The sequence below is a fragment of the Sorex fumeus genome, unplaced genomic scaffold (genome assembly GCF_029834395.1).
Source record: "Sorex fumeus unplaced genomic scaffold, SorFum_2.1 ptg000050l, whole genome shotgun sequence".
Taxonomy (NCBI): Eukaryota; Metazoa; Chordata; class Mammalia; order Eulipotyphla; family Soricidae; genus Sorex; species Sorex fumeus.
The window spans coordinates 12,977,256-12,999,931 of NW_026606107.1; the positions used below are offsets into that span (position 1 = coordinate 12,977,256).

At 41.6% G+C, this 22,676-nt stretch overlaps 1 protein-coding gene across 1 annotated transcript in view; it reads left to right on the forward strand.

Annotated features, from left to right (window-relative positions):
- Positions 1-22,676, forward strand: part of CHM (CHM Rab escort protein) — a 196,058-nt gene that overhangs the window by 62,101 nt on the left and 111,281 nt on the right. Inside the window, exons 6-7 of the mRNA XM_056124100.1 lie at positions 17,715-17,831; positions 18,564-18,684. Coding sequence (XP_055980075.1) covers positions 17,715-17,831; positions 18,564-18,684 — 238 coding nt within the window. The remainder of the gene's footprint in view (positions 1-17,714; positions 17,832-18,563; positions 18,685-22,676) is intronic.

The window sequence follows — 22,676 nt, forward strand, 5'->3', positions numbered from 1 at the left end:
TTACCACCATTGCACCTTTCCATCACCATTATTTCCAACTTCCCAATTACCTCTTAAGCCCGCCCTCATAGCAGTCCCACATTAATTTATTTTATACTCTTTGTTATAAAATAATTTGCTAAAAGGATGATCAAAATATTTCCTCATAAGAAAATTAGTGAAGATTCTTGTATCTCACCAATGAGCCATTAAGCCCTTGTGTAAGAGATTACTAAGGTGTTATTATAGGTTAAAACTTCTATGTTTGTGTTTTGTTAATTGAAATTGGTTGCCTTCTACATTATATTCCATCCAATCCGGCGTTTGGGTTTATCAGTGCTAAACTTGCTTTTCAGTGTTGCAGAGTTTGATACCACACAACTGCAAATGCACCCGTGAGTTCCTGGGTGTCCAAAATTTAAATGGCGATACAGCTGGAGTTAAATTTTTAACTGGGTAGTGCCTTTGGGTATATGCGTGAGTGCCAGGGCTTCTGGGAGGACAGGGAGATGTGGGGAGATAGCCCATTCCTGACTATGAAAGAAGAGAGATAAGAGAAACCTAAATACACTAGCCAGAAAAACTGTCATTTAGATTTGGAGATTTCAGTCACAAAACCCACATACTTGAGTTTTTCAACAGATTAATTTCTGAATGAGCCTTGTCTGAGCAGTGGAGTCCAACAGGGAGAATTTCAGCAATTGTGGAGTGTGGAGGTAGGTTACTGGCTGTCCAGTCTCTGTTTGGGTGGGCATTGGGCTGACCCACCCCCCTCTGGGGGCCTCTGAAGACTCAGCCATATGTGGGGTCCAGGAGCACTTCTGTCACTTGTTCTTCTCTTTTGAGGTATATTTTTGAGTCTCTGGATCATGGCTAGTGAATGAGCTTACTTGACAGCACAGGTGGTTCATGGGTGTGGCTGCTGGGACTTCTTGAGAAGATTATTACTGTTTCTATTCTAGTTATGATTGGTCTATTCAGGTTTTCTATTTCCTCCTTGTTGAGTTATTTGTGATGACATCATTCTAAGAATCTATTTGTTTCTTCTGGATTCTCCAGTTTAACTGTATAAAGTTGTTTGTAATAACCTCTTAAAATATTTTCTATTTCTGAGGGTCTGTTGTAATTTCTGCCCTTTCTTTTGTGATCTTATTTGATTACCTTCTTTTTTATTCTTCCTGTGTCTAGTCAAAGATTTGTATATCTTATTTTTCTTTCGAAGAACTAGCTCCTGGATTCATTTATTCTTTGTATTGCTTGCTTGGTTTCTATTTTATTGATTTCTTCTCTAGTTTCCTCCTACCTTTTCGGTTCATTTGTTGTTCTTTAAATGTTTGAGGTGAGTGCTTAGTTTGTTGATTTCTTTTTTCCTTTTTTCTTCTTATAGGCATTATTGCTATGAATTTCCAGCTGTATACAGATTTTGCTGTATTTCATAGGTTATGATAGCTCATACTTAATTGTAGTTAGTTCCAACGAATCATTTAAATTCTTCCTTGATTTTCTCTTTTATACAGTTATTGTATTAGTAGTAACTTATTCCTCTTCCACTGTTTGCAAGTTTTTCCCTTCTTTTTGTGATTAATTTCTGTTTTTATTCCATTGTGGTCTGGGAAGATAATTTGAATGATTTCTGTATTTCTAAATTTGTGTACTGGAGTTACTCCCTAATTTGTGATATATTCTGGAAAATGTTCAGTGTGTAGTATAGAAGGATTTGTACTTTTAACTTTTGCGGAGTGGAGGACCCTGTACACATCTGTTAATCTCTGTTTTTCGGTCCCCTCATTAGGGCTTTTGTATCTTTACTGATATTATATCTGGTTGATCTGCCTAGTGTGGAAAGTGGAGTGTTGAAGTCTGCCACTGTTATTGTGTTTCTGTCAGTATGTTTCTTTAGGGTTGTGAGCAGAAGCTTTGGAAATTTTGCTTTACCTTCATCTGGCACATAAATGTTAGTAAGAGTTAGTACTCCTTGGTCAGTTTTTCCTGTAACCCATAAATGTCCATCCCTTTGCTTTCTTTAGGTTTAATGCTATTTGTTCTGATATGAATATGGCTGTCTTAGCTTTTTTGTCTACTGTTGTCTTGTATTATTGTTCTCCATTCTTTCATTCTGAGCCTGTATTTATTTTGTCAGTTTTTTTTTAAATTTTTATTAGTGAGACACAATGAGGTACAGTTGTAGACTTACAAATTTTGTGCTTGGGTTCCAATCATACAATGATAAAATACCCATCCCTCCACCAGTTCCCATTTCCTAGCACCACGGATCCTAGTATCCCTCCCACCCCCCCATCTCCCCCATCCCACCCTGCCTCTGTGGCAGGGCATGTATTTCTGTTGGCAATTATTTTCATAGGACATTTTGTTTCCCAGTAGTCAGATTTTTTTATATGAATGGCTGGTTTCCATTATTGTGTAAGGTTTAATTATTTTTGCTAAGGACTATTTGCTTTTTATCAGTGGCCCTTTAGTAATTCTTTCAGGATTGGTTAATTGTTGCAGATGGTGCCAGCTCTTGTTTCTCTAAAAATGCTTCTATTGTTCCTTCAAATCTAAATGACAGTTTGTACTTAGGTTTCTCTATTCTCTCTTCTTTAAGCAGTCTATTGCTGTGTTTTGTTTTTGTCATTTTTATTACTATGTATCTTGGGTTTTTCATTAAATTTTTTAATTGAGTCACCGTGGGATACACAGTTACAAAGCTGTTCATGATTAGATTTCTGTCATAGTATGATCCAATACCCATCCCTCTACCAGTTTACATTTCTCACAACCAATTACACCTGTTTCCCTCTTGTCACCCGTCTCCCCTCCCCTGCTTTTGTGGCTCTATGGCAGGCACTTTCCTTCTCTCTCCCCCCCACTCTTCCCCCCTCCCTTTTTGGGCACTATGGTCTGTAACACAGATAGTGAGAGGTTATCTTGTTTGTTCCTTTACGTACGCAGTTCCTATCCAGAGTGATCATTTCCAACCATCTTTGTCATAGTGGTGCCCTCTCCATCATATCTTGAGTTGTTTTGTCTGAGTCTGTTTTGTTTGGTATTCTTTGTGCCTCCATCTAGAAGCCATCATCCAGAGACTGGGAAAGTTCCTAGTTATTTTTTCTTCTGCCAGACTTTCTTTCCCTTTCTCTTTTCCCCCTTCTTGTATTTGTATAATTTGGAGATTATTCCTCTTGCTGTTGTCCATCAAAACTATTACACTCAATTTTCTTTTTGTACCACTTCATTATTGTTGAAACTAGTTTTTTTGTCCTTTTTGTTGCTGATATGGTTCTCTGTATGCTGAATTCTGTTGCTGTGGCTTGCTAGTTTATTCTTTAACTCCTTTAATTCCATTTGTATGTATGGATTCCTTGATGCTCTGAATCAATTCTCCCATAAGCTGATTGTATTTCTCTACGTATGATTGCTCAGTTTCCATTGCCATTGCATGGAGTGTTGATTTGAGGTCCTCTTTAATGAGGCTTCAGACTTTTGTTAAACTAGAGGATTGTTAACCAGTGCAGGAAATTCCTTTGTTTCCCCATTATCATTAGAGTTTTCGTGGATGTTTCCAGTTGAGTTTTAGTGTCCCATTTTATACCACCAATATCCCAAGTCTCCCCCTCCCTTGCCTGCCTCCATCTATGACAGTCACTTTTCTTTCTTTGATGTCTGCCAGTCTTAATGCTGTGAGATTATACTTCGTTTTGCTTGATGTGGAATACTTTTTCATCTATATATATTACCCATATGAATGTCCTTGAGAATGTCTTTGTTCATCTCTTCTCCCCATTTTTACATGGGATCTTTTTCTCTTGTTGAGTTTTATAAGTGCTTTATATGTCTTGAATATTATAGTTTGTCAGATTAGTGGTGGCCCATTTAACATGATTGCACAGCTAATATCCTACTCAACTGTGAAAAATTTAAAGCCTTTTTTGCTGATCAGGTACACGACATATTTGCCTACTCTTACAACTCTTACTCAATATAGTAGTGGAAGTTTTAGCCACAGAAAATTGGTAAGAAAGAGATATTATCAGTACACAGATTAGAAAAGAAGTCAGAAGTCAGACTATCATTATTTGCAGTTGATACTAGCTTAGATAACTCTAAGTATTATAAAAATGCTCTTACAAATAAGATAATGTGCCATGCTACAAAATCAATAAGCAGAAATGTTTGGCATTTTTGTATGCAGACTACAAATCAGTTGGGTGAAATAAAGGAAACAGACACATTCAAATTGAACCTCAAAAAGACAGTGAAGTACCTGGGGATTAATTTAACGGAAGAGGTGAAAGACATATGAAGAAAACTACAGTCTGTTGTTGAAAGAAATATAATAAGACTAAATTAATAGAAACACATCTCCTATTTATGAGTTGGAGAGATTGATGCCAAAATGATAGTCCTGCCAAAAGAAATATATAGCGCCAATTCATTTTCTGTAAAAATACCCATGATTTATTTTTTTCCTTAAGGATACAGAATAAAAGCTACTGAAATTTATATGAAATAATAAATTTCCCCTTCCCCTCTCCCCTGCCAAAATATCCTAAACAAACCTAAGGGAAAAGTCAATGTGAAACTTTCCTTTCCCCAACTTTATATTAATTTGGGTTTGGGGCCATGATCAAAGGTGCTCAGAGCTTACTCCTGATTCTGTACTCAGGTATCACTTCTGGTCGGCTCGGGGTACCATATGAATTGCTAGGGATCAAACCCAGGTTGGGTGCATACAAGGCAAGTGCCCTAGCTAGGTCCTCCCACAACTGTGGGACTGGTTTTCAAAATTAGGAGTGACAAGGGCTGTGAAAGTTCATACCTGGCCAGAGCCAAATTCTGCAGTGCAGCATTTACTACTAGTAGGGTTTCTTTTGCCTCTGGGGTTGGGTAATAAGGTGAGGTGGGAACTTATCGCCTTTCAAGATATCAAACAGGGGTGTTAGGATACTGGTGGGAATGCCCTACCAAGGGCAGAACCAATTTAGATTCCCCAGAAAACTCTGGAGGGACATCAGGGTCAGTTTCTGTGGGAAAATCAATCTCGGTTTTAATGGCCAAAAAGAAGTGAGGGTAATTTCGGACCCCCAAAAATTATATTGGGTGAGTCATCTGGATTTTCTCTAAGGAGATTGTGAGGCCCGCCAAGGCAAGAATGGAGTACAGAGAGGAAAAGGCCTTCTCCAAAGAGGCTAAATCTGAGGGACCCCACAAAAGATCATTCATATAATGGTAAATGTGAAAGTTCAAGGCTCACCACTTCCTGACAAATAGTAGGGCTGTTGGCCATGCTCTGCATCAAAACCACCCATTCAGACTAATACCCAAGAATGGCCGAGATTAGTACCAGGAATTTTTTTCCATGGCTTGGAGGCCAGCCACACATACTAGGGGAAAAGGGAGCTCAGATAGAGAAGAGAGCACCAAATGGTGCTGGGAGAATCCTCCCAGGATGGGAGAAGCATGCTGAAAGTAGACTATAGACCAAACATGATTGCTACTCATCTCCTCTTTTGCAAACCACAACACCCAATAGGAGAGAGAGAACAAAGGGAATGCCCTGCCACAGAGGCAGGGTGGGATGGGAGGTTCGGGGGGTGGGAGGGATACTGGGATCCGTGGTGGTGGGAAATGGGCCCTGGTGGAGGGATGGGTATTTGATCATTGTATATTTGAAACCCAAGCACAAAAATTTGTAAGTCTACAACTGTACCTCATGGTATCTCACTAATAAAAATTAAAAAAACAAAGTAAAAAAATAAAAATAAAAAAGCACCCATTCAGAGGGCTGGGTTGGAAGGGAAATTTTTTTTGGGTCATACCTGGCGACACACCTGGGTCTGCACTCAGGAATTACTCCTGGCGGTGCTCGAGGATCCCATATGGGATGCTGGGAGTTGAACCCAGGTTGGCCACGTGCAAGGCAAAAGCCCTACCCACTGTACTATTTCTCCAGCCCCTGGAAGGGAAAAAATTAACATAGGTAAGGAGAAAACAAATCACTGACACTCTTGTGGAAGTAGGGGAATGGAAAAAAATGTTGAATATCAGTGGCAATTAGGGGAATTCTCTGAGGTTGGCAGCGGCCAAGGGGAGGTCTCCTTGGGGGAAGCCCCAAATCCTCATGGTTTTCTTTAGTGGCTCTATGGGCCACTTCTAGGTGGACATCTTGTGGATGAAAAAGACTGGGGTATTCCAGGGGCTGCAGAAGGGGTGAATGTGCTCTTGGGCAAGCTGTTCCACAACAGTTTCAAGAGCTTGGTACTTTTCCCCAATTGAACGCCACTGCCCCACCCAGATAGGCTTGTGTTTTAGCCCGTCAAGGGCTAAGGTTTGATTTCAAGCAGCAGCATTTAGGATTGAGGGTCATGAGAGGGGCTCATGGGGGGAATGAGACTGGGACCGGTTCTCATGGAAACAATTCCCATCTGATCCTGGAGGTCTTATCCTAAAAGACTGGCCAAGAGGCCTTCAAAAATCAGAGGGCAAATATGACCTCCAGAACCATCTGGCCCTTTCCACTGCAGGGAGAGAGCTGATCTTCTCACTCCTAGTAGATATGGGCCCATCTCCAGAGCCCAGTCCAAAGGGACATCTTCCATCTGGAGTATAGTTCAGTCTGCCCCAATCCCCTGCCTGGAAACTCGATAGGCACAATACAGTGTTCCATTGGCTGCAACTTAGATCTCATATTTTCAGTGTTTTTGAGTCTCTCTTTTGAGTGTAAGGCTATATACCACTCACCCATATCACCAGTATAACTGAATCGCTAATGCCCGTTCTCTCGTTACTTCCTGTTCTCTTCTTTCCCCTTGATTTTGTTTATTCTCTGTCCTCTCTAAACACTGGAATCAAGGGTGATCCAAGCATTCCCCTTATACTCATCCATATTTTCTGTACCACAGATCCGTGAGATCATCCTTTTTCTGGTTTACTTCACTCAATATATCTTCGAGCCAGCTTGCAGGAAATTTAATGGATTCATCATTCTTTGCAGCTGCATAGTATTCCATTGTGTCTATTTACCACATCTTCACAATCCGTTTATCTGTCTTTAACACCTACATTGATTCTATATCTTAGCTATTGTACTGAGTGCAGAATGAGTCAAGGTGTGCATATGTTCCTTTTTTGGGAGTATTTTTATGTCCTGGGCATAGATGTCCAAAAGTGAAATTGCTGCCTCATATGGCAGTTCATTTCTATCTTTACCGAGAACTCTCCGTACAGTTTTCCACAGGGTTGTACCATACAACCTTCTACCAGCAGTGGATAAGAGTTTCTTTTTCACCACATCCCCAACAACACAGATTGTTCCTACTTATTTATGTATTTATTTTTTGCTTTTCGGGTCACACCCGGGGATGCACAGGGGTCACTCCTGGCTCTGCACTAAGGAATTACCCCTGGCGGTGCTCAGGGGACCATATGGGATGCTGGGAATTGAACCCAGATTGACCGCGTGCAAGGCAAATGCCCTACCCGCTGTGCTATTGCTCCAGCCCCCCCCACTTATTTTTTGATATGTGCCATTCTCACTTGTGTGTTATTACTACCTTGATTTGTGTTTCTCAGATAATAAGTGATCACTGTCACTGTCCTCCCATTGTTCATCGATTTGCTTGAGCGGTCCCAGTAACGTCTCCATTGTGACAATTGTTAGTATGTTTGGCATATCCAACACGTCAGGGGTAGCTTGCCAGGCTTTGCTGTGTGGGCAATACTCTCGGTAGCTTGCTGGGCTCTCCGAGAGGGGCAGAGGAATTGAACTCAGTCGGCCATGTTGGCCACTTGTGAGACAAAAGCCCTACCCGCTGTGCTATTGCTCCAGCCCATGATAAGTGATACTGAGAATTTTTTCATGTGCTTAGTGGCCAAGTACTCATCTTCTTCTGAGAAATGAATTCATTTCCTTTCATTTTTCGATAGTGTTTTTAATTTTTGTTGTTGTTGTTGATCTTTCTGAGTACTTTAGATAGCAAACCTTTTTTCTGATGTTTTCACTGCAAATGTTTTCCCCATTCATTTAGCTGTCTTAGTTTTAGTGTGTGTTTCTTTTGCCATGCAGAAGCTCTTTAATATAGCTCATTTATTTATGTTTGGTTTTGTTGTCTTTGCCAAGGGTATCAGTTCCATGAAGGAACCTTTAAGGTTCCAAATTTTGAAGTGTTCTGCTTATGTTTTCCTCATAGTAATTTATAGTTTCTGGTCACATCTCAGGATCTTTGATCCCACTTGAATTGACTTTTGTGTGAGGTGTAAGATATGGATCTAGGTTCAGTTTTTTAATTATCCAGTTTCCCAGCACCACCTAAAGATAGTAGAGGCTATCATAACTCCATTTTATGTTCTAAGCTCCCTTATCAAAAATTAACTCCATATGCATGGAGTTTTGTAATGGGTACTCAATTCTGAAACATTTATCATGGGACCTATCTTTATTCTAGTACCATGCAGTTTTGATTACTAATATCTTTATAGTGCACTATTAAATTAGATAATGAAATACCTCCCAGTTTCTTGTTTTTCAGTATGGATTTGGGTATTCATGGTCTTTTCTAATTCCATGTAAATAAATTTTATTATTAACTTTTATAAATTATAAAGGAATGCTGTCTGAGATTGGATAGATATTGCATTGAATCTACATAATAGCTTATGAAGGATAGTCATTTTAATATTATTGAATCTTTCGATCCATGAGCATAGAATGTTTTTTTCATTTCCTCAGGTATTTTTCTATTTCTTTTTGTTTGTTTGTTTTTTAATTTTTATTAGTGAAACACCATGAGGTACAGCTGTTGACTTACAAATTTTTGTGCTTGGGTTTCAATTATATAATGATCAAGTACCCATCCCTCCACCAGTGCCCATTTTCCACCACCACGGATCCCAGTATCCCTCCCATCCCCCATCCCACCCTGCCTCTGTGGCAGGGCATTCCTTTTGTTCTTTCTCTCCTTTTGGGTGCTGTGTTTTGCAAAAGAGGCATTGAGTAGCAATCATGTTTGGTCTATAGTCTACTCTCAGCGCGCATTTCCCATCCTGGGAGGATCCTCCCAACACCCTTTATTTGGTGCTCCCTTCTCTATCTGAGCTGCCTTTCCCCTAGCATGTGTGGCTGGCCTCCAAGCCATGGAGTAAACCTCCTGGTACTTATTTCGGCTATTCTTGGGTGTTAGTCTCCTATTTTACTACTTTATGTTCCCCAGATGAATGCAGTCTTTCTATGTCTGTCCATTTCTTTCTGACTCATTTTGCTTAGCATGATGTAGTACCACTTGTATGGACTGGAGCAATAGCACAGCGGATAGGGCGTCTGCCTTGCACGCAGCCAACATGGCCGACCCGAGTTCAATTCCTCCGCCCCTCTCGGAGAGCCCAGCAAGCTACCGAGAGTATTCAATATGCCAGACACACTAACAACAAAGTCTCCAATGGAGACGTTACTGGGCCTGCTCGAGCAAATCGACGATCAACGGGAGGGCCTTTACTTTTACTTTTACCACTTGTATATAAATTTCATTACTTCATCTTTTCTAATAGCTACATAGTGCTCCATTGTGTAGATGTACCAAAGTTTCTTTAACCAGTTATCCATTCTCAGGTACTCAGGTTTTTTCCAGATTCTGGCTATTGTAAACAGTGCTACAATGAACAAACAAGTGCAGATGTCACTTCAACCATACTTTTTTGCCTCTCTGTGATATATTCCCAGGAGTGGTATTGCTGGGTCAAATGGGAGAAGCTAAAAACTTTAATAAGTATGAAACAGCACTGACCATGCAAGTGGAAACAAACAAATGGGACTACATCAAACTAAGAAGCTTCTTCACTTCAAAAGAAAGAGTGACCAAAATACAGAAAGAGCCCACAGAATGGGAAAAAATATTTACTCAATACCCATCAGATGGGCTGGAGCGATAGCACAGCGGGTAGGGTGTTTGCCTTGCATGCAGCCAACATGACCAACCCGAGTTCGATTCCTCCGCCCCTCTCGGAGAGCCCGGCAAGCTACTGAGAGTATCTCACCCTCACGGCAGTTGGGGAGAAGTAATGAACAGAAGTTTCCTCAAAAAAGAAATACAAATGGCCAAAAGGCACATGAGAAAATGCTCCACATCAGGGAGATGCAAATCAAAACAACAATGAGATACCATCTCACACCACAGAGACTTGCACACATTGAAAAGAACAAAAGCAATCAGTGCTGGCGTCGATGTGGGGAAAAAGGGACACTCTTTCACTGTTGGTGGGAATGCCCACTAGTCCAGCCTTTCTGTAAACAGTATGGACAGTCCTTCAAATACTAGAAATTGAGCTTCCATATGACCCCACAATAACACTTCTGGGAATATATCCCGAGGATGCAAAAAAGCACAGTAGAAATGAATCTGTACCTATATGTGCATTGCAGCACTGTTCACAATAGCCAAAATCTGGAAACAAGCCAAGTGCCCTAGAACAGATTACTGGTTAAAGAAACTTTGGTACACCTGCAAAATGGAATACAATTCAGCTGTCAGGAGAAATGAAGTCATGAACTTTGCTTATAAATGGATAGACATGGAGAGTATCATGCTAAGTGAAATGACTCAGAAAGATAAGGAAAGACATAGAAGGACTGCACTCATTTGTGTGGTATAAAACAACATAAAATGAGGCTAACACCTAAGGATAGTAGATACACGGGACTGGTAGAGTTCTCCATAGCTGGATACCTGCCTCATGAGCAATGGGGAGAAGGCAGCTGGAATAGAGAAGAGGTCACTAATAAAAAGATGGCTGGAGGAATCACCGGAATGAGAGATGTGTGCAGAAAGTAGATAAAGGACCAAACATGATAACCTCTCAGTGTTTGTATTGCAAACCATAATGCCCAAAATTAGAGTGAGATTATGGGGAATATTGTCTGCCATGGAGGCAGGGGGAGGATGGGAAAGGGGGGGTATACGGGATTATTGGTGGTGGGGAATGTGAACTGGTGGAGCGATGGGTATTTGATCATTGTGTGATTGTAACCCAAACATAAAAGCTTGTAACTATCTCACAGAGATTGAATAAATTTAAAAAAAAAGGCCTGATCTGCGTGGGACGGGCACAGAGGCCCAGCTCTGGGCAACAAAGCTGAACGGCTCCAATTCCAACAGGTACAGCCCGCCCCCAAGGGACTGGGTCCCTATCTGGGCACGCGCAGCTAGAACCAGCCCCTAGAAAGCCGGTTTTCAACCCCTGATCTGCGTGGGACGGGCACAGAGGCCCAGCTCTGGGCAACAAAGCTGAACGGCTCCAATTCCAACAGGTACAGCCCGCCCCCAAGGGACTGGGTCCCTATCTGGGCACGCGCAGCTAGAACCAGCCCCTAGAAAGCCGGTTTTCAACCCCTGATCTGCGTGGGACGGGCACAGAGGCCCAGCTCTGGGCAACAAAGCTGAACGGCTCGAATTCCAACAGGTACAGCCCGCCCCCAAGGGCCTGGGTCCCTCTCTGGGCACGCGCAGCTAGAACCAGCCCCTAGAAAGCCGGTTTTCAACCCCTGAGCTGCGTGGGACGGGCACAGAGGCCCAGCTCTGGGCAACAAAGCTGAACGGCTCCAATTCCAACAGGTACAGCCTGCCCCCAAGGACCTGGGTCCCTCTCTGGGCACGCACAGCTAGAACCAGCCCCTAGAAAGCCGGTTTTCAACCCCTGATCTGCGTGGGACGGGCACAGAGGCCCAGCTCTGGGCAACAAAGCTGAACGGCTCCAATTCCAACAGGTACAGCCCGCCCCCAAGGGCCTGGGTCCCTCTCTGGGCATGCGCAGCTAGAACCAACCCCTAGAAAGCCGGTTTTCAACCCCTGATCTGCGTGGGACGGGCACAGAGGCCCAGCTCTGGGCAACAAAGCTGAACGGCTCCAATTCCAACAGGTACAGCCCTCCCCCAAGGGCCTGGGTCCCTCTCTGGGCACGCGCAGCTAGAACCAGCCCCTAGAAAGCCGGTTTTCAACCCCCTGAGCTGCGTGGGACGGGCACAGAGGCCCAGCTCTGGGCAACAAAGCTGAACGGCTCCAATTCCAAACAGGAGACGTTCCCAGCTCCTCGCCAAGTGCCAGGGACTCTTTCCGGAGCTGCGGCAGCTAACGCGGCCGCGAAATATTTTCCCACTACGTATGCCATAGGAACCATAAGCTACCCTCTTAGATGGAAACTTCTCTATTTTAGCTCAGCCACTAGAAACACAGTAGCCAATAACTCATAAGCCTATCTTAACTCACACTGCATATCAAGCAGAATAGTAACAGTGAACGTGAAGGACTAAACCACACCTCTCACAATGGTAAAGCAACGCAAAAGCCCACCAAACTTTCATATTGAAGAGTCTAGCCCAGATGACACCAACAGTACTGTAGTGTTAGACAACCTCTCTGACAAGGAATTCAGAAGGGAGCTACTTAGGATGCTTAGGGAATTAAAAGAAACAATGGAAAGCAATGCCAATACAAGACAAGAGGATCTGAAGGCAGAAATGAGGAAAATGCAATCAGAAATGTCAGACCTGAAAAATCTCGTAGGCGAATTGAAAAGCTCAATGGAAGGCCTCTGCAGCAGAGTAACAGCTGCTGAGAACAGAATCAGTGAGCTCGAGGATGAAGTTCAGAGACTCTCCAGAAAAGAGCAGAAAATGGAAAAGAGACTCACAATTCAGGAACAGATGGCAAGAGAAGATCGTGATGAAGCCAAGAGGGGTAACATAAGAATTATTGGAGTCCCAGAGGTACAGGAAGAAAACCTCGATGAAGAAAAAACTGTCAAAGACATCATTGCTACAACGTTTCCAGAGCTGAAGAAAACTTGTGGCCACATTCAGGAGGCCCGAAGGGTACCAGCTAGAAGAAATCCGAATAAAAATACCCCAAGACACATTCTGATCAAAATGACCAAAACCTTAGACAGAGACAAAATTCTGAAAGCAGCAAGATCGAAGAAAGAAATCTCTTACAAAGGAGCATCCTTAAAATTCACAGCTGATTTTTCTGATGAAACCCTCATGGCCCGAAAACAGTGGTGGGACATAGTAAAAAAACTCAATGAAATAAATGCCTCCCCAAAAATACTTTTCCCAGCAAGACTCTCATTCATAGAAGGAACAAAACACAATTTCACAGACAAACAACAGCTCAGGAACTTCATAGACTCAAAACCATGGTTACAAGAACAACTAAATGGGCTACTTTAAGGCAAGAAAGGCCCCTCAAATACACCAAATTTTAACAGAACAATGGGACAAAATCCCATAACAATAATCTCTCTCAATGTCAATGGGCTAAACACACCAATTAAAAGACATAGAGTGGCAGGATGGATTAGAAAATTGAACCCAACATTCTGCTGCCTGCAAGAAACGCATCTCAATAGTCAAAGCAAACACAGACTCAGAGTCAAAGGCTGGAAAACAATCCTACAGGCAAACAGCTCCCATAAAAAAGCTGGGGTAGCCATCCTTATATCAGACCACATCGATTTCAGAGTGAGGAAGGTCATAAGAGACAGTGAAGGCCATTTCTTATTGATCAAAGGATCTGTACAACAGGAAGAACTTACAATAATAAATGTATATGCACCTAATGAGAGACCAGCAAAGTACTTAAAACAACTTCTCATAGATTTGGAAAAAGACATCAATAGCAACACAATACTAGTGGGAGACTTCAACACTGCTTTGTCACCTCTTGATAGATCAACCAGACTCAAGCTTAGCAAGGACATACTTCATTTGAGGGAAACAATGGAAGAAAGGGACTTAGTAGATATATACAGGACACTTCATCCACAAAAAGCTGAATACACATTCTTCTCAAGCGTACATGGAACATTCTCCAAGATAGACCACATGCTGAGCCACAAAACATGCCTCCATAAAATTAAGAAGGTAGAGATTGTATCAACAATCTTCTCAGACCATAAAGCGCTGAAATTAGAAGTAAATCACACACAAAAACAGAAAACTAAATCAAACACCTGGAAATTAAACAGTGCACTATTGAACAACGAGTGGATTAGACAGGAAATCAAAGAGGAAATCAAAAGATTCCTAGAAACGAATGAAAATGAGAACCCGAGTTACCAAAACTTATGGGACACAGCAAAGGCTGTGTTAAGAGGAAAGTTTATAGCTCTACAAGCATTCCTCAGGAAGGAGGAGCGAGCACACATAAGTAACCTAACCTCACAGCTTAAGAGCTTGGAGAAGGACCAAAAAAAGGAGCACAACCCGAACAGGAGAAAGGAAATAATAAAACTCAGAGCAGAGATTAACGAGATGGAAACCCAAAAAACAATCCGAAAGATCAATGAAACCAAAAGCTGGTTCTTTGAGAAAATTAACAAGATCGATAAGCCTCTAGCAAAACTCACAAAGGGAGAGAGAAAACCTTAATAAACCGAATCAGAAATGAAAAGGGGGTCATTACAACAGAAACCACAGAAATTCAGAGGATTCTCAGAGAGTACTTTGAGAAGCTTTATGCCACGGAACATCAAAACCTCGAGGAAATGGATAAATTCCTAGACTCCTACAGACTCCCAAGGCTGAACCAAGAAGACCTGGAATACCTGAACAGACCTATCACCATCAAGGAAATTGAAATGGTAATAAAAAGTCTCCCCAAGCACAAAAGTCCTGGCCCGGATGGATTCACTAGTGAATTCTTCCAAATCTTTAAAGAGGACTTACTCCCAATGCTCTTTAAGCTTTTCCACGAAATTGAAATATCAAAAACACTTCCGAACAGTTTCTACGAAGCAAATATCACACTGATACCAAAAGCAGACAGAGATACCACAAAGAAAGAGAATTACAGGCCGATATCCCTGATGAACACAGATGCAAAGATCCTCAACAAACTACTAACAAATAGAATCCAACTACTCATCAAAAAGATCATACACCATGACCAAGTAGGATTCATCCCAGGGATGCAAGGATGGTTTAACATTCGAAAATCAATCAACATAATCCACCATATCAACAAAAGAAAAGATAAAAAGCATATGACCATATCAATAGATGCAGAGAAAGCATTTGATAAGATCCAGCACCCCTTTATGATGAAAACCCTAGCCAAAATGGGTATAGAGGGGACCTTCCTCAACATAATTAAAGCCATCTACCACAAGCCTACAGCAAGCATCATCCTCAATGGGGAAAAACTGAGAGCCTTCACTCTAAGATCAGGACGAGACAGGGATGCCCACTCTCTCCACTTCTGTTCAATATAGTACTGGAAGTACTTGCATTAGCAGTTAGGCAGGAAAAAGATATTAAGGACATTCAGGTAGGAAAGGAAGAAATCAAGCTCTCACTATTCGCAGATGATATGATACTCTACTTAGAGAACCCAATAACTTCCACCAAAAAACTCCTAGAAACAATAGACTCGTATAGTAAAGTTGCAGGTTATAAAATCAATACCCAAAAGTCCATGGCTTTCCTATACGCAAACAGTGAGAGAGAAGAAAGCAACATGAAAAAAAACAATCCCGTTCACAATTGTGCCCCAGAAAATCAAGTACCTAGGAATCAGCTTAACTAAGGAAGTAAAGGACCTGTACAAAGAAAACTACAAAACGCTACTTCAGGAAATAAAAGAGGACATGAGGAAATGGAAAGATATCCCCTGCTCATGGGTCGGGAGACTTAACATTGTCAAAATGGCAATACTACCGAAAGCATTGTATAAATTCAATGCAATCCCTATAAGGATACCCATGACATTCTTCAAAGAAATGGAGCAAACACTCTTGAAATTTATATGGAACAATAAGCCCCCACGAATAGCTAAAGCAATTCTTGGGAAAAAGAAAATGGGAGGAATCAACCTCCTGAACTTCAAACTGTACTACAAAGCAGTAATAATTAAAACAGCATGGTACTGGAACAAAGGCAGAACTGCAGACCAATGGAACAGGGTTGAATACACTGACATCTCTCCTCAATCATATGCTCATCTAATCTTTGATAAAGGTGCAAGTAATGTGAAGTGGAGTAAGGAAAGCCTCTTTAATAAATTGTGTTGGCATCACTGGACGGCTACATGCAAAAAATAGGCTCAGAACTCTGCCTAACACCATGTACAAAAGTAAGATCAAAATGGATTAAAGACCTCAACATCAGACCAGAAACCATAAGGTACATTGAAGATAAAGTTGGCAAAACCCTCCATGACATTGAAGCTAATGGTATCTTCAAAGATGCCATGCCACTGGCCGAGCAAGTGAAAACAGAGATAGATAAAAGGGACTGTCTTAAACTAAGAAGCTTCTGCACCTCCAAAGAAACAGTGACCAAAATACAAAGACAGTCTACAGAATGGGAAAGGATATTCACCGAATACACATCTGACAAGGGGTTGATATCCAGGATATACAAAATACTGGTTAAACTCCACAAGAAGAAAACATCCAACCCCATCCAAAAATGGGTGAGGAAATGAACAGAAACTTTCTCAAAGAAGAAATCCGAATGGCAAAAAAGCACATGAGAAAATGCTCTACATCATTAATCATCAGGGAGATGCAGATCAAAACCACAATGAGATACCATCTCACACCTCAGAGACTGGCCCACATTCAAAAGAACAAAAGCAACCGATGCTGGCGTGGATGTGGCGAGAACGGGACACTCCTTCACTGTTGGTGGGAATGTCCACTGGTTCAGCCCTTCTGGAAAACAGTATGGAGATTAATACCCAAGAATAGCTGAGATCAGCACCAGGACGATTACTCCATAACTTAGAGGCCAGCGGGTATCCTAGAGGAAAGGGCAGTTCAGATAGAGAAGGGAGCACTAAATAAAGGATGTTTGGAGGATCCTCCCAGGAGGGGAGATGCATGTCGAAAGTAGACTATGTACTGAACATGTTTGCCACTCAATGCCTCTTTTGCAGACCACAACACCCAAAAGGAGAGAGAGATCCCAGGGGATTGCCCTGCCACAGAGACTGGGGGGATGGGGGGATGGGGGTGGGAGGGATATTATCCATGGTGGTGGAAAATGGGCACTGGTGGAGGGATGGGTATCTGATCATTGTATAATTGAAACCAAAGCACAAAAAATTGTAAATCTACAACTGTAAAAAAAAAAATTAAATAAAATAAAGGGAAAAAAAATTGTATACAGCATTGCAAACCAATGATAATTTAATCATAAATTTCAAAATGTGGAAAAGAAAAAAAATAATGTGACCTATTTTTCTGTATTAACTTTGTAACTGGTCACTTTATTTTATTGATTTCTTATTTCTAGGAAGTTTTTGGTGGACTCGTTAGGATTTTTTATGTATATCATCATGTCAACTGAAAATAGTGATAATTTGAGTTCTTCTTTTCCAATTTGTTCCTGTTTTATTTGCTTTACTTTTCTGATTGTTGTAACCAGGACTTCTAATGTTATTTTGAATAAAAGTGGAGAGAGTATACATCTTTGTCTTCTACCTGATCTCAGAATGCATTCTTTGAGTTTTTCACTGTTAGGATGATACTAGCTGTGTGCTGGTTATCAATGGCCAATATTATCTTTAAGAAGGTTCCTTCTATCCCTGCTTTGTTGAGGGTTTTATTGGTCATAATTAGATGCTGGATTTTATCAAAGGTATAAGTAATTTTAAAGTGATAAAATTATAAATTTTAGGCACTTTTTATCTTTTTTCCCACTATCTCACCTTTTATTTTATTCTGAAAATACTTTCTTTATACAGGTTTTGTATTCTCGTGGTTTGCTAATTGATCTTCTAATCAAATCTAATGTCAGTCGATATGCAGAGTTCAAAAATATCACCAGGATACTTGCATTTCGAGAAGGAAGAGTGGAACAGGTGCTGTGTTAATCTTATCTTATAATTGTGTATGTGCTATTGTATTTGCTGTCTGAATTTGGATGGATATTACATTGAATCCACATAATAGCTTAGGAAGGATAGTCATTTTAATAATGACTTATTTAAAAGAATAAGCAAATGATAGTTTTATTATCCTGATAAAGCTGTACATTTTAATCTAGCATGGTGATTTGCAAATGTAAATAGTAAGATATTGCCCACTTCAAATTTTTAGTCTTAGTTTCTCAAGTTATTCTTCAGCATGATGTCATTTTGAAGGTATTAATTTCAGGCAGTATTTATATCTTCGCTGTCATCCATTCCAATTTGGGATGACAGGTTGCTCGTCATTGGAGGGGGCCTTGGGCTACACCTGCCTTTTCTAAGATCTTACTCCTAACTCTGCTCCCAAGGGTCATCCTGGCTGGGCATGGAAAACTAGATGATGTGTTGGGAATTTTGTGCTCTATGTACTGTACTATCTCTCCACTCTCAGGAAACTATTCTCTTAGTGGTACAGGGAGCAACTTAGCAAAAAAAATTATCAGAGCTCACAAGTTAATTTTATGGTAGTAACAAAGATGTAATTAGAATTGATAGAAGGGAACATGAAACAGCATACATAAATTGGAAATAATAACCACTGTTTAATTAATGAGAAACATTAGTGTGTTTTAAAGTATTTGTAACCTAGGAACTATTTCCTAACTTGAGATAATGTGTTTTTAGGTTCCTTGTTCCCGAGCAGATGTCTTTAACAGCAAACAACTGTCTATGGTAGAAAAGCGCATGTTAATGAAGTTTCTTACATTTTGTATGGAGTATGAGGAACATCCTGATGAATATCAAGGTAGTTTTTCATTAAATTGTGTTTTCTAGCTATTTCTGTGCTAATTTTGTTATGATATACTTGTTCTTTTTGTTTTTGAATGAATAAACAAAATATTTCTATATAGAGGAATGTTTGCAGAAAGGAAGTATTAATCAATGCTACAAAATGACAGAACTTGGTGCAGAGAGATAGTGTCGCAGGTAGGGTACTTGCCTTGTATGCAGCCAACCTGGGTTTCATCCCTGATCCTGTGCACAACATATGGTCCCCTAGGCACCTCCTGTAGTGATTCTTGAGTACTGCTAGGTGTGGCCCCAAACCAAACCAAACCAACAAACAAACAAAACACAAAAACTAAAAACACAAAACCCAGGGCTTTAGAGATAGTATAGTAGTAGGATATTGGCCTTGCATACAGCTGACCTGGATTCCATCCCTGGCACCACATATGGTCCCCCAAGAACCACCAGGAGTGATTACCGAGCACAGAGCCAGAAGTAAGCCCTGAGCACCACTGAATGTGGTCCAAACACCTATTTCCAAAAAGAAACTTAATAAAAATAAATAAAAGAGCCAGAGAGAAAGCTCAAAGGACAAGTGCATGCTTTGAGTATGGAATCCTGGGTTTGATCAAATAATCCCCAGATGTAAAGTAGAAGACAACTAATCTTGATCATAAATTTATATATAATATATATAATGAAAATAAATATATATATTATGTAGGGTAACATTGCTTTGTCCTTCTTCCACAAGAAGCTTAGGTTTATCTGGTTACACCCATCAATCTGGTTACACCCATCACAGTGCTCCTGAAGCACTTCCACTTCCATTGTGTTTATCTGTAAGCAGTCTTCCCTATGCTCTCCTTCCCACCCAGTTAATCAGTTTTCCCCTTAATCAGACTTTGTTAATTTGTAAGATCAGTTTCCCAGAAATCTATGATTTTATATGTATGAGTGAAATATTGCCTTTCTCCTCTCCTTATGCCTTATGAATAGTTTACCTTAAAGTAATATCCTTTTTGTAAGACACAGGAATACCGTTAACATTATGCTTTGTAACTTAGGATTTGATTGGCTTTGAATATTATTCACTCCCGGGTATCTGCTTTCTCGACTTAAGCCTCAGTTGCCCTTAGTTCCTAACACCCCAAAAGCAGGGTCCCGACGAGGGACTGAATGGACCCAGGGCAAGCGGTGAGCTACTCTGGCAGCGAAATGGGCCAGGCCAAAGTGCCACAGGATTCTTATCTATAAGTTAAGAGTTTGATCATAGACAAATGCTGTCATGATCCAAAGGTAACGACGAGACTAGGATCCTGCTAGGGGTGGGAAAGACTATCTGGCCTGAGCACTGTAGTCTAAGATCGAGATGGCCCTAGGAGAGCAATTCTATAAGTTTAAGATATTTCTTACTGTATCCATACAAAATGATTTATATCATATATGCTTATATGCTTGTTGGACAAGGAGAGGAGAGACACACCCATAGGATTCAGCTCTAGGGTGGGTCCTCATGCTGAGAGAGGATCTGTCCTAGGAGCGGCTTTCCCTGAGGCTAAGATGTCTACCCCTATTGATTGTGACCCCACCTATGTGTATTGTTTCCCCAATTCCTCTTGGAGAGAGATATAATGAGACTGTAGATTGGGCAGAGGGGAGCAGAGACAGAAGGAGAGAGAGAGACAGAAGCAGAGACAGACAAGAGAGACTGGTGTAGATGGAGAGAGGAATGGAATAAACTGCGACTAATACCAACCAGCCTGGCCCTCGTTCCTTCCTCTGCCTGACCATCGCCATCAACCTCCCCGGGTGGGAGAAGGGTGAGACTACCGAACGCGGGCAGCGGGAGAGATAGAGCCACTGCCGCTGTGTGTGTGCCTTTGTGTGAGTTTACACAATATTATATGAAAATATATATGTGTGTGTGTATATATATATATATATATATATACACACACACACAAGGCTCAACATGTAACTACATGTTAGTAATCTCTTATATAAGGGGTTAATGGCTCCAAGGTGAGACACAACAATCTTCATACACTTTTCTGTAAGGAAACCATTTTGGGTCATTTTTAGCAGATTGCTCTTAACAGTCAGTGCAAAATAAATTATTATCTGCCTTTGGGTCAGGCTTGGATGGTGGTGGTAAATTTCAAAATAAAGGTTTCGGTAAGGTGTAATGGTGCTGGGATTGGTGTTGGAATATTGAATGTAATAAATTATTGTGAACAATCTTTAAAAAAGTTTAATATATATATTACTTGATCACTTGACATCCCGTTACTCAGTGATTTGCTTGAGCGGGCGCCAGTAAAGTCTCCATTGGTTCCTGTTGCCTGCTAGTGTAGCCCAATAGCGTCTGCTCACTCCAGGAACATGAAGAGCCTCAAACCGTTCATTCAAGGTCTTGACGAAGAAGTCTGACCATCTCATGGGTGGGCAACCATGCATTCTTTTGATGTCCTGTGGATTCCAGTTGGTAACAGCTCTAATCCAGTGGTTGTGTTCAAATTGCTGGGGCCCCTTGGAGGGGGGCGGGTTGAGTTTCCCTCAAAGGCATGCGGGTCCCGGGGCTGAGATCTCCAAGCCTGCTCGGATCGGGGCTGAGCGTCCTCCACCCAGATCCTCCATCTTCCAGTAGGTGGGGGTCACACCCACCAACTGCCACCCCCCACCCCCCCCGCCGGCGCCGTGTAATCCCATCAACGGCCAAGACCTAGAGACTATAAAACCCAGCTCCCGGAAGCACGCGGCCGCAAATGTGGCCACGCAACATCTTATCTCTTTCTTACTTTGGACAACCTGGAAGGCTACTGAATGAAACCTGCCCACATGGTAGAGTCTGGAAAACTCCCCATAGCATATCGAATATGCCAAATACAAGTAACAATGATGGGTCTCGTTCTCCTAACCCTGAAAGAGCCTTGAATGCGGCACTTTCTAGAATCTCAGGGCTAGGACGAAGGAGACGGTTACTGGTGCCTGCTCAAGGCAATCAACGAACAACAGGATGATTGTGATCATGATAGTGTTCAAATCGCATTACGTGTCCAGCACATCTGATTTTTGATGCCTTGGTAAACGAGACAGCGTCCGTGATTCTCGACCCTCCACAGAGGTTGGAACTCTGGATTCCTTCTCTCAACTGAGTGAAGAGTGATACTCCAAGCACAGCTCTTTCATTTCCTCTTTGGGAGACCCGAATAGTGTTCTCATCCTGTTTTCGTAGTGCCCAGGTCTCTGAGGCATATGTTAATTCAGGAAGAATGGTGGAGTCGAGGAGATGTACCTGGAGCCAGAAGTTCTTTGTCCACTTAGCTATTTCTTTGATGCTCTTGAAGGATTTCCATGCTGCTCTCTTCCTCCTGCGCAACTCAGGAGCCAGGTCGTTAATCATGTTCAGTAAAAAAAAAAAAGGTCGTTCTTCATGTTGAGTCAAAAACTCTCGAGCTCATTCGCCAACGTGGCTGGGCGCGAGCCTCATGAAACCACATGCTAATATCTGAGCTCGCAAAGCACTGAAGAGAAGCAATAAAGGAAGACCTTAAAGAGAGAAGAGGAGCAGTGCTGGCTGATGTGGCAGAAGCCAGGAAAAACATTTACAACATCCGCCTGTTGGCCAACTACAAAATCAAGATGACTGCCCTCTGACATCCTGATGGATCTATCACATCTTCCAAAAGGGCAATGGAGAAGATTATCCATGACTTCTACTCGGGTCTCTTCGATAGCCACTTCCACCTGCCCACATACCAAGTTCCGCAGGATGGATATGTCATTCCCATCATTCTACCTTCTGAAATCCAACAGCCATTTCGTTGGTAAAGAAGCAAAAAACACCCGGTCCAGACAAGGTCAGACCTGAAAACCTGAAGAATCTGCTATCAGTACTCATTAATGCACTGGCTTAGCTCTTCACATGCTACCTGTCTGAATGCAAGGTTCTGTCCCAATGGAAAAGCAGCAGGACCGTTCTACTGTACAAGAAGGAAAACATCC